This window comes from Sarcophilus harrisii, chromosome X (assembly GCF_902635505.1).
Source record: "Sarcophilus harrisii chromosome X, mSarHar1.11, whole genome shotgun sequence".
Lineage (NCBI taxonomy): Eukaryota > Metazoa > Chordata > Mammalia > Dasyuromorphia > Dasyuridae > Sarcophilus > Sarcophilus harrisii.
In genome coordinates this window covers 38,930,620-38,944,022 of record NC_045432.1, presented here as the reverse complement: position 1 = coordinate 38,944,022, position 13,403 = coordinate 38,930,620, and the positions used below count along the sequence as shown (strand labels likewise).

The 13,403-nt window shown below is 41.8% G+C and overlaps 1 protein-coding gene across 1 annotated transcript in view; it reads right to left on the bottom strand.

Annotated features, from left to right (window-relative positions):
* Nucleotides 1–3,358: 3,358 nt before the first annotated feature.
* Nucleotides 3,359–13,403, bottom strand: part of LOC100928328 (protein FAM122A) — a 37,051-nt gene continuing 27,006 nt past the window's right edge. The window contains exon 10 of the mRNA XM_031944322.1: nucleotides 3,359–4,049. Within this exon, the coding sequence (XP_031800182.1) occupies nucleotides 4,007–4,049 (43 nt within the window). The 3' untranslated portion in view covers nucleotides 3,359–4,006. The remainder of the gene's footprint in view (nucleotides 4,050–13,403) is intronic.

Here is a 13,403-nt window from a genome sequence, read left to right as displayed (position 1 = left end):
CTCTAGACCTTAACTGAAATGGCTCTATTAAAGCAACAGATTTCTAAGCAACCCCATATAAAGTGAAGTTATCACAAAGTGGAGGTATCCCGGTAGGGGGTGATCTTTGGGGTTGGGTCACTGTCATTTCACTGGTGTGAGGGACATGGGGAAATTCTTGCTGTTCCCTCTGTCTTCAACTCATCTGCAATTTAAACAGCTGCTTAGATGGCAAAAAAAAAAAAAAAAAAAAAAGATGAGATCTTGTTGAAGGTCATAGGGCCTCTCTCACTGATGATTTCAAGTTCATCAACTTGCTGATGACTATGGTTACCATCTAGCTCAAACTCGCTGAAACTGGATAGAAACCAAAGCCTCAGGCTGGCATTTTCAGTAACTGTTGTCCTAAACCCCTCATTTACTGTACATCTGTTGAGAGACCCTAAATATATCTCCCCTACCCTCCCTCAGTCTTGCAGAGAGCTCCAATCTCAGGCAAAAAAAGGGGCCATTCCCAGAAAAATTTTCAAGGCCTTAAAGAGCACTTGAAAGGAAATAGGGAGTTGGGGGTGGGGGGGAGGGCTTTTTTTGGAATTAGTTTGCTGCCACTTTACTTTTCCTCTGTAGAGGAAACTGTTGATCTGAATATTAGGTGACTAGATTGAAGGAAAAAGTTTCTTTTTTTTTTAATTTAAGCTTTTTATTTTTAAAATGTATGAATAAAGACAACTGTATAAATATTGTATACATATATTGTATTTAACATGTATGGGACTACCTGCCATCTAGGGAAGGGGGTGAAGGGAAGGAGGGGAAAAGTTGGAGCAGAAGTGTTTGCAAGGGTCAGTGTTGAAAAATTACCCATGTATATGTTCTGTCAATAAAAAGCTCTAATAAAAAAAATGTACGCATAGATTTTTTCAACATTCACCCTTGCAAAACCTTGTGTTCCAGATTTCTTTCTCTCTCCCTTTCTCCCACCCCCTCCCCTAGATGGCAAGTCATCCAATATATGCTAAACTTGTGCAATTTTTCTATCCATATTGAGAGAAAAGTTTCTTTGAGAAAAATAGCCCTCCTTCTGAAACTCCTCCGTAAAACTTAAACCAGCTAGTATAGCCATGCCTGATGATGATGATAATTTAAGCTTCTTCTGACTGCTGAACACAAACAATCTCCATTGAGAAGTCTTGATAGGGAGCCTCATTGTTCTGTAATGAGAAACCCCAACGTTTCTAGATTTAGCTCGGCTCAGATATGTTCTCCCCAAGTCCATATGCTTTAGAGGGAGCATGGAATGCCAGATGCTTATTTTTTGCCTAAACTGAAAACAGATAACGCTAAACAAACTTCGAATAGGAGGAAAGTTTGAGTTCAATCCAAGACCAAGGCAAGGCTCTTATTTCTTCTTCCAGGATTCTGGAGCTGGAAAGGCCCTCTGGGGGGCCCCACTCAAGGGCAATACCTTCACTTTACAAAGGAAGAAACTGAGGGCTGGGAAGAGGAAGTCATTTGCTCAAGGTCATATATAGGATCCTAGATCTAGAGATGGAGAGGAGCTCTCAGAGGCTATCTAGTCCAATCCCCCAATTTTATAGAGGAGCAAACTGAGGCTCAAGGAGGTTAAGGGTGACTTCCTACTGAAGGAAGGAAAGAAGGAAGGAAGGAAGGAAGGAAGGAAGGAAGGAAGGAAGGAAGGAAGCAAGCAAGCATTTATTAAGCATGTTTAGAAATATTATCTCATTTGATCCTCACAACAATCCTGGAAAATGGGTGCTATTATTATCCTCATTTTCCAGATGAGGAAAATAGTTAAAATCTAGTCTCAGATATCTATTATCGGCGGGGGGGCAAGTCACTTAACTTTCAATAGCCTTAGGTTTGCCATTTGTAAAACAGGGAACAGCATAACATTTCCTTTCCAGGTTGGTTGTGGGGATCAAATAAGATAATGTTGATAAAGCACTTAGTAAATGTTCACCCCCTTATCCTATTGAAGTTCGTGTTTTGTATTTACTCGTTTTCATGTTATTCTAGATTCCCACCCCCAGGAGAATGCACGCTTTTTGAGAACAGGGACTGTTTCATTGAGTCCCCAGTATCTAGCACCATACCCCACATAGTGAAGGAAGTTACTAAATGCTTATTGATGACCACTCCTGTCTCATGTTTTTGTCTATAGCTATGGTAAAGCCAGGAAGTATAGCCTTTTCTTACAGGCTCCACAGCCCAGGCATGGGCCCACCATAGATGTAGATTGTAGAGGTAAGTCCTCATTGGCCTGACTGACTAGAATGCCAGGATCAGTGGCGGGCACCAGAAGATCTTTAAGTACCTTAAAGCAAAGTATCGAATTCCCTTCCCCGATGGGCAAATTGCTATGGCAAATTTAATTATCTTGAAATGTTACCGTGGGACAAGAAGGGGAAAAAAATCAATCGTTTCAGATAGACAATGTATAAGTCAAATAGTGAATCAGCAACAGAATTAACAGTAGATTGGGTTATCAAGTGGCCTGATAAAATGATTGCCTGATAGATGCATCATTCATTAGTACAAAACAAGAATCAATTGGGGCTGTCACTCTTGCTACAGTGGCATTCTGATATTCAGAAAATATAGCAAGGAAAGCATCAGCTCGGTACCCTCCATCATGAGCCCCTTAGAAGAAGGGGGATCGGCATGATGAATGGAGAGCTGGACTGGAAGTCAGGAGGAATCGGGCATGAAACTCATCTTGGACACTTACTGTGTCATCCTGGCAACTCATTTGACCTGTTTAGCCCCTCCATTTCCCCATGTGTAAGATGGGGATACCAATACCTGGAGTATATAGGCACCCCAAGGCTTGAATGAGAAATCCTTGTAGAGCATCTTGCAAGTGGTCTGGCGTTTGTCAGTTATCACTGCCTCTACTACTGTTCTAGTTACTACAAGTCACGTGAAGTGTGGAAGGGAAAGAACACTGGACTAGAGAGGGAGGAGACCAGGGTTCATGTCGTAGTTTTGGAACTTATTACTTGCATGAGCTTGGATAAGTCCCTTCTCCTCCCTGGGTCTCAGTTTCCCCAGTCTCTGAAGTCCCTTCTAGTTCTAGTTGTAGGATTCTAGGGGTGACCTTGGATAAGTCCATTCCTCTCCCGGGGCCTCAGCTGCCTCCTCTGTAAAATGAGGGGTTGGATTTTTCCAGTAAAAGATGGCTTTCCTGACCCCACACTGCCACTAAAAGTCACTCTGTGCTTCGGAGCACAGAATGCTCTTTCTCTCCATGGGCCTATTTGCTTATATATAAAATGAGGCACCCGGATTAAGATGATATCTAAGTTTCTTTCTTTCCATTCTAAAATCCAATGACTCCATGAACAAATTGATTTTTTGGAAAATGGCATTTATTCACATAGCTTGTGTCAGAGTGTATACATGAGATCAGCAAGCTCCTTAGTGGCAGGAACCATCCTTGTATCCCCAGTGTAGCACAGGGCTCTGCACATAGCTGACATTTAGTAAGTGTTGAATTCAACTGAATTTTATGACAATTATGATACTCATCTTTGTAAAATCACTATAAGGCAAACTTGTACAATTATTCAGCTCTCTCTTTCTGGAGGAGGAAACTGATATAAGGAAAGGTTGAGGGATTTTCCCCTAGAATATCCTGCTCTACCCCAGATTACATTTCACGGTTTCTTAAGCCATTCTGTGGATAAACATTCAGCTTTGCATTCTCTCATACGCTGGGTTTCCAAAAGCAGACCAAAAGGCTACAATCCACCCACCCGTGCCTCCCCCATGGTGGTTTGAGAAGTTCTCCTTTTCTGTACATGAAGCCCTGAGAACCGGAGGTGGAAGAAAAAAAAACAGAGTCCCTGGAGGAGATGTGGAGCCATCTCATGTTTCACAAGCAAGGGCCGATGAAAGGCCAGATTGTTCCCCCCCTGCACCCCCAGCTGCCAGCAAACCCGATTGAGTTGGAGATGGGAGGAGGCGTACCGAATAATCAGGATCTGGTGGTCTGCTAGGAGGTGGTTCAAAAAAAGCTACAAATCATTGGTGTTTCAGAAGTCGAATCACTAGGGAGAAAGGAGAAAGACAGCGGAAGTGATTACGTGAATTCCCCAATATGCAACGGCTTATCGATAGGATGTTGCCTTCTACTCCTGAGGGAGAAGTGCCTGGGCAGGCAAAGGCAAAATATTCTTTGTGATATTTCAGTACATTCTATTGACACCATTTAAACAATTCAATAAATTCTGAACATCCCCCCCTCACCCCAAATTTTTCCCCACCAAAATGAGCCGTTCCTTGTAACAAAGAAAAAAAAAAAACCCATAGATCAAATTCTCAGAGGTAATATCTGATGGTTTAGATGATATTCTGCCAAAGCTGGTATTCAAAGATGCCCTCTTGTCAGCCTCCAAAGCTACCATGGAAGCAGCCAGGGCAGAAAAAAAGGGGGAAACCAGTGCTAGGGCAGAAAAAAAAAGGAAACCAGGAAAGGTGTGTGCTTGCCAGCTGGAGGGATAACCGATAACATTAGAAGTGAAGATTTCAGATGGGACCGGCACATTATCAAACTAAAGCATTCTACCATTGCGGGGGCGGGGGGGAGGCAGGGGCACACAATTGGCTGGAAAGCCAAACCCAGAATGTGCTGATTGCTGGCTTGGTGCAAACTCGGGCATGGTATATTATGAAATTGTCACGGCGGGGGGAGGGGGGGAGAGGTGTCAATCTTGGAGGGATGTTGGAAGTGGGGTACAATGAAAACCATGCTGGATTTGGAGTTAGAGGAACCGAGTTCCAAATCCAGTTCTGTCACTTATTATCTTTTACCCTGTCTACTACTACTAAGATTTCTATTAAAGTCACTTCCATCCTTCTGGGCTTCAACTTTCTCAACTAATAAAAAGAGGGTGTCAGCCTAGAGTTGAGATCTCTAGAGTCTCTCAAGTCTCAGATACTATGCTAGCTTTGGACTTGATATCAGAAGATGGACCTCTCTACATAGAATCACAGAAGGTCAGAGCAGTGAGGGACCTTAGCAACCATTTAATCGGGTCTCCCTGGACAAGACTGAGGCTTAAGTAAGGGAGGGACTTGAGTAAGACCTCCAAGCAAAAGAGTGGTACAACCAGGCCTAACCTCACATCTCCTGATGTTCAATTGAGGGCCATTCGATTATTTTCAGCAAGCAGGGCTTGAGAAAAGTCACTTTACATAGGTTAGATCAGAAGTGTGAAACACATATGCAGCCAGTTACATCCCACCCATACACTCCCGACTGTGGCCAGATGAAAACATAATTGGGAAATGGTTAACAAAATAAATAAAAATACAAGAGAACATAGATCGTGTACTCATGGTTTTCGAACAAAATATGTAGCTTGAGTTGGACACCACTGGGTTATGCGACCATTTTCTTGCATGATAAGAGGATGGGATTGGACAAGAATATGGTAATAGAGTTTTAGGTAATTGAGTATTAGCATTCTGAGGCACCAACACTGCTTCTAATGACTTGTCTCTGGCAGAGAACACGATTTCCTCTGGCTCCATGGGAGCCTGGGAAGCAGGGGTTTGGTTGAACACTGAGTACCCCATCTAGGACCTGTAAAGGGAAGCCAATAATACCTTTCAGCAGCAGCACCCACCTCAATAAAGGAGGCAGAAAGGATGACTAACAAGGGACAAAAGATACCAATTACCAGTCATTCACTCACAAACACACCCTGCACATAGGATTAAAAATAACAACTTCTTGGTCAGTATTGGATTTAGCTTTCTTGTCTTGAACTATATGAGATCATGGGTACTGTCAAATTTAACATACTGATGGAGTCTCACCCTCTCAAGTCCCTGCCAAGAAGGGATAGAGACTTTCTGAGAATCAAAGGAGATTATAGTAGGAAAGAATTTGGAAGGCATCCTATCTGGCCTCCCACCCAGAATTCCCTCTACATCCCTAACAGGTGGCCATTCAGTTCTCTGCTTGGAAATTTCCACTGAAAGTGAGCTCACATCTCCTGAGGAATACCTTTCAATTTTCGGGCAGCTCCAGTTGTTAAGAGTTTTTAATATATTGAACTAAGTAAAATCGGCTTCCTTATCTCTTCCACCGACTGATGCTAGCTCCATCTTGTGCAGCCACAGACATCTACTGCATTTTTTTCAGGTGACAACCCTTTAGATAACAGAAGATAGCTATCACATTCCCATTACGTCTTCCCTTCTCCAGGATAAACATATCCAGTGTTTTAAGCTGTCTCTCACATAACATAGCTTTCAATCCCTTCATTATCCTACCATTCTGGTTTCCTTCCTTTGACTTAGAGCTTGTCAACATCCCTCTCAAAATAACAGGGCGCCAAACTTAGGGGAAATGTGACCAAAGCTCCAGGAGACAAAATCAAAGTTCTGTGCTTGATCATGTCACTTTTAAAGTCTGGAATGGTTAGCTCAGTTGATTAGAACATAATGTCCCTGAGATCAATTTTATCACTAAGCTCTCAAATGAGTTAGATTTACCGAGAAAAATAAACTCTGTCCTTTAATTTGACTGATAAATAACATCATATATAACACTGGTCATCTCAGAGGTCCAGGCCCAGCTAAGTGGAGCTGCAGTGCCCAGAGCATCAGGCCTGCAGTCAGGAAGCCTCCTCTTCCCGAGTTCAAATCTGGCCTCAGACACTGACTAGTTGTGTGACCCTGGGCAAGTCACTTCACCCTGTTTGCCTCGGTTTCTTCATCTATAAAATGAGCTGGAGAAGGAATGGCAAACCACTCCAATGTCTCTGACAAGAAAACCCCAAATGAAGTCATGAAGAGTTGGACACAAATGAAAAACAACTGAATGACAACAATCCTGGAGGCCCAGAAAAAGTAGGGATGGCTCAGCACCAACCTATCACTTACTGCAAGAAACCCAATTCAGTCCAGTATCATTAGTGCTACATAGTGAGATGGATATTAAATTTGGTGTCAGACCTGGATTTAAATTCTAATGCGGCTATGACTTAATACTAGTATAAACTTGGACAACTCAACCATTCTGGCATTCGGCTTCCTCATCTATAAAGTTCAATGAATTAATCCAGTTGATCTTTGAAATCCCTTCCAGAGTGAGAGACTGTGACCTTTGCATTGATGAATGTCTATTCATTTTTTCAACAGTAGAAGCCATATAGGTCCATGTGGGCCATCTGTGTTATTTATTTTTAAAGGGCAGCGTACAGTTCAGATGTTCCATCGTGATGATCCTCCTCCTCCAACTCTCCCCTCAAAAAAAATTCTGGGAAAAAAAAACCTTTCTTTTTCATATTTCTCAGAATAAGAAGAGGGACAGTAAGAGAAGTTTAATATATAGTTTTCCTGTGGATCCGGGAAAGTTCACACCTTCACCTATTGCTCGCCTATAGTAAGACTTCCATTAAGAAGGACGGTTGCATTCGTAAACAATTTTGTCAGAGGCAGAAGTAACACAGGAGACAAAGGGAAGAGTTTAAAGAACTAGAAAAGGTACTTCTGGAGAGTAATTTGGTACTATGCCCAAGGGCAAAGTTTAAGAAACCCTGTTCTAGATGACCTCTAAGGTCCCTTCTACTCTAAATCTATGACCCAACATCTGAGACTCTCATAGTAGGGGGAAGGAAAGGGGTAGATTGAGGTTAGGAGAGATAGAAAAGAGGCAAGAAGGGGAAGAAGTCTGACAGGAAGAAGCCTGGGGAGCAAGTAGACTGGCATTCAGGGTGGTGGTCCAGCCTTCAGATCCCAGAAAAAGCTAGTGAAGGAGTAGTCAAAGGCTGTCCTGAGTAGCTACTAATCTTACAATCTAAGGAGGAGGCAACATGCAAATACATATAAAATATCTACAGGATAAATAGGAAATAATGAAGAAAGGGAAAAAGTACTCGAATTAAGAGAGGTCAGGAAAGGCTTCTTGTAAAAGATAGGATTTAGTTGGGACTTAAAGAAGCTAGGGAAGTCAGCAGGTGAAGTTGAGGAGAGAAATCATAGAGGATATGGGGAACAGTCAGAAAAAATGTTCAGAAGCAAGAGATGGAATTGTCTTATTCGGGCAACAGCCAGGAGGTCGGTGTCAATAAGGAGACCCTGGAGCTGGTTGAGTAGGGGAGTCACAGGGTTAGCTCTGAACAGAAGAAGAATGACTTTGGCAGCAGCGTGTAGGGATCTAAGGAAGCTGGGAAGAGAGAACAGGGCAGGCGAAGATTAGACATGTTGAGTTTAAGATGTCCCCGGGATACCCATTTTAGAATTTCTAATGGGCAATTTGCGAAGTGGGACTGAAGCTTCGGGGAGAGGCTGGGGCTGGAGATGTAGACCTATAAGTTGTTTGCCACAGAGATGATAGTTAAACCCAAGGGATCTGATGCAGTTACCGAGAGAGAGAACAGAGGGAGAAGAAAAGAGAGCCCAGGATACAACCTTGACTAGAGAGGTCAAGTAACATCAGTTTTAAGTACTAAGATCCATCCCCGGGTCATCTCTCTGCTATTTCCACTGTACTAGAATTGCAGAGAGACAGATTTAAGCTAAAAAACAAAAAACAAACAAACCTGCCTAACAGTTGGAGTGAAAACAGGCTACTTCTGGAGGCCTTCAGATGGAGGTTGTACTAGCCCTCGTCACACAAAGACTTTGCAGAAAGGATTCCTGTACAGACGTGTGTTAGACTAGATGGCCTCTGAGATATTATGACTATAATGCGACATTGGTTTGAAAGCTGTTTGGAGGGATGGGGTTTGGTTTGGTCCAATTACTTTAAAAAACCTGAAACTGAGGAAAGGGAAGAAAGAGATACAAAAAAAGGACATCAGGTGGGTGGGATATTAAAGCAGAGGGAAATGGAGGCAGGCACAGAGCCACAGGAGAGCTAAGAGCAGGCAAAGGAAGGAAATGACAGAATGTAGCATTCTATGTCTCGACAAATCCCAGCAGGCCACTCTTGCCTCATAGCTAAATTGTAAACTCCTTGAAGATAGGCGCTGTCTTTTTCATATTTGTGTACAGGGCACACAGGGAAACCCTTAATAAATATTTATTGACCGAGTGACCTAAAACTCCAGTTTAGGAACTGGAGCCTCCCATTTCGATGGGATGCCAGTTGGAAAGCCAAGAGGTCTACCTTTGACTCTTGCTGATATGAAGTTAGCCATTCAGAATAACGGGTCCTAATTGTTGGGTCAAACCCATGGTAAGAGATGGTACTGGGTGAGAAAGGCTCCAGTTCTCATAAATCTAAAGGGGACCATTTTTCCATCAGCAAAAAGTCTTTTCACTTTGACTTGGCCCTTCGGTAAAGATCTAGTAAGTGACATGGGACAACTAGGTGAAGACTGGCTGAGAATCTCTGGGACCACCATCTAGCCTTTGTAGTAGTTACAAAGACATGGGGAAAACTAGCTAATTGAATGACTTCTTAGGATTGTAGGGTAATATTTTGAATATAGTCACACTGTAACAGGAAATATTCTGAAATTAAATTAACCAGTAAAGGAGCCTAATTATATTCTAAGCTTAATGTGAGGCAACAGTGTGAGGCGGATGCTAAGAAAGCTAATGCAATTAGCATTAATGCATTAATAGAAGCATCGCCCGGAACAATGGAGATAATAATCCTTCTGCTGATCACATCCAGAGTTTCGTGTTCAATTTGGGGTATCAAACTTTAAGAAGAACTTTGACAAAGAAGAAATCATTTAATATCCAGAGAAGGGCAACTAGGATGAAGGTTATGAAAGCCCTGCCAAGAGGAGATAAAGGAACTGGAAAAGACTTTAAGAGGGGATGTGGTAGCTGTCATTGTCATATCTGACAGATGGTTACACAGAAGAGCCCCTGTGGTGCAACCATCACCTTCTCATGGAGAGCTGTAGATTAGAGTCAGAGAACTTGGGTTCAAATCTCAGCTCTGCTATTGGTTAAGTGGATGACCTTTAAAGTACCTTCCAGTCTTTAAGTCTCTGATCCTACACTAGAAGCTATGGTAAGGCAGATTCAGAGTCAGTAGTTAGTAGTCTGACTATTTGGATATTCTAACAAACATTAAGTGCCTGTGTGTAAAGCACTGCGCTAGAGATATTAAGAGTAACAACAGGGGCAGTTAGATAGCATTATGGTGGATAGAACACCAGCCCTGGAGTCAGGAGGAAGTTCAAATCCAGCCTCCGACACATAATACTTCCTAGCTGTGTGACCCTGGGCAAGTTGCTTAATCCCAAATTGTCTCAGCAAAAAAATAAAAAAAAAAAAGGAAGAGAAAAGAAAAAAGAAAAGAAAAGAATAAAAATAATTTAATCTATATATTCAAGTGGCTTCTATTCCAAAGACAAAACTGGCAAGCATAGGAGATCCTTGCATCAGATGTTTAGTAAATCTATACTTGTGATGTAGCAATCAACAATGGCATGGTAGAAAGGAGGCTGGATTTGGTATTAGTGGACCTGGGTTCAAGAACTGACTCTGGTATAGCTAGGTGGCTCAGTAGATAGAACACCAGCCCTGAAGTCAGGAGGACCTGAGTTCAAATCTAATCTCAGACACTTAATACCTCCTAGCTGTAGGATACTGGCATATCACTTAACCCCAATTGCCTCAGGAAAAAAACAAAAACAAAAACCCTGACTTTGCTACTAACTACCTATAGAGGCCCTTGTCTAATCAACTAAACCTCTAGCCAAGAAATTCTTCATCAGTAATATGATCAGGGTGTTCTAAATTCCAATTTCTTAAATTGTGGTTTGTGATCACATGTGGGATCTAGTAACTGAATGTGAGGATCATGAAATTATGATTTATTATCAGGAAATGTCTGATTTGTATACCTATTTTATACGCGTATATACCCAGGATCATATAAAAATATCTCAGGCGAAAAAGGGTCATGAGGGAAAAAGTTAAAGAAGCCCTGAACATCCAAGGTCACTTCTAGCTCTAAACCTATGATCCTAGGTTTATATGATTATGAGACACTGGGTTGAAAACTGGGGGGAGGGAGGGTTTGATTTAGTATGATCACTTTTAAAAGAAGAGAAGTAGTATGCTCTCTTGTACTTGATTTCTTTAGGCTGAAGGCCATCACTGAGCAATAAGCATTTATTAAGCACTTACTATATGCTTGGCCCTGTGCTAAGCGCTGAGGATACAAAAAGAGGCAAAAGACAGTGCTTATCTTCAATCTTCCCAATCTAATGGGGGAGACAACATGCAAACAAATATATACAAAGCTATCTATATAAGTGACACAGGCTATAGTGTGCCCAGCATGGAGTCAGGAAGGCATCTTCCTGAGTTCAAATCTGGCCTCAGAAACTTATAAATCACTTAATCCTGTTTGCCTCAGTCTTCGCATCTATAAAATGAGCTGTAATATCTTTGCCAAGAAAACCCTAAGTGGGGTCACTGAGAGTTGGACAACATTGAAAGGTGGACATCACTGAAAGGACTATATAATAACAGCAAAATCTATATATGGGATAAACGGGAAATAATTAGCACTAGAACTAAGAGGAATTGAGGAAGACATCTTGTAAAAGATGAGATTTTAATTGGGACTTAGAGGAAGCCAGGGAGTTTGGATGGAGCAGAGAAGGGAAAGTGTCCCAGGCATAAAGGATAGCAAGAGAAAATGTCTAGAACCAAGAAATGGAGAATCTCGTACATGGAGTAGCTAGAAGGCTGTATCACTGCATGAAAGAGAACATGGCAGGGAGCAAGATATAAGAAGACTGGAAAGGTAGGAGGGGCTGGCTTATAAAGGGCTTTCCACGTACGAGACTATTTTGTATTTGATCCTGGAGACAATAGGGAGCCACTGGAGTTTACTGAGCAGAGGAGTGACATGCTTAGATCTGTTCTGGGAAAATCACTTTGATGACTGAAGGGAGGATGGTTTTAAGTGTGGAGACGATTGAGGCAGGCAGACTCACAGCAGGCTACTGCAATAATCTAGGCATGAGGTAATAAGAAGCTATATAGTACAGTGCTGACAGTATCAGAAGGGGGAAGATTCAAGAGATGTTGCCAAGGATTCAGCAAAAGAGATTGAGAAGGTGTAATCAGATAGGCAGGAGGAGGAGCAGAAGACAGTGGCGTTCTGAAAGTGAAATTAATCCACAATGTTAAAGGCTGCAGAGAGGCCAAGGAAGACATGGACTGAGAAAAGGGCCATTAGATTTGGCAATTAAGAGATCATAAGTAACTTTCAAGAGGGTAGTTTTGGTGGAATAAAGTCAGAAATTGAACGGTAAGGGGTTAAGAAGAGAGTGAGAGGAGAGAAAGTAGAGGTATCTATTGTAGAGTCTTTTTTTCCAAGGAGTTTAGCTACACAGGGCAGAAGAGAAATAGGAAGCTAGTGAATGGGGAGGGAAGGATCAAGCAAGAGTTCTTCCAGGATGAGGGACATAATGGCATGTTTGTAGGAAGAAATGAGCCAGTAGATAGGGAGAGCCTGAAAATAAGTGAAAGAGTGAGGATGGTAGAGGGGACAATTGGTTGGAGGAGACAGGATGGAATGAAACTTCTTGAATAAGTAGAGGGGTTAGCCTTGGTACAGAGTAAAGTCACTTCATCATGGGAAGTGACACTCGTGAAGGTGGAGATAGTGACAGAAGGCATGAATGATAAGAGATAAGGAAGAGGGGAGAAGAGGGAACGCATTGTAAATGACCTTAATTTTTTCTGTAAAATATGAAGCAATGTTTTCAACACAAAGAGAGAACAAGAGAGAAAGAGCGAGAGAGAGCAAGAGAGCCTAAAAATATTAGGATTCTAATCTAGAAAATTAAGTTTTCCAAAAAATAAAAAAATGATTTGGGTCTCAAAGAACACTGGCCCATGTGTTAGGATTCCTAAGGGTAAGTCAATAATATTTCATTCTCTTTTAAGAAGTTCTTGCCCTAAGAACTGGAAACTGAATGAATGTCCATCAGTTGGGGAATGGCTGAATAAGTGATGGTATTTGAATGGGAGGGAATATTATCATTCTATAAGAAACAATCAGCAGGAGGATTTCAAAGAGGCCTGGAGAGACTTACATGAACTGATGCTGAGTGAAGTGAGTAGAACCAGGAGACCATTATACACAGTAACAAGATTATACAATGATCAATCTGTTGAACATGTTTCTTAACAACAATGAGGTGATTCAGGCCAGTTTCAACAGACTCATGATGGAGAGAGCCATCTATATCCAGAGAGAGAACTATGGAGACTGAATGTGGATCACAACATAGAATTTGTACTTTTGTTGTTGTTGTTTGCTTGATTTTTGTTTTTTTTTTCTCTTTTTTTTCCCTTTTGACCTGATTTTTCTTGTGCAACATGATAATTGTGAAAATATATCTAGAAGAACTGCACATGTTTAACATATATTGGATTACTTGCCATCTAAGGGAGGAGGTGAG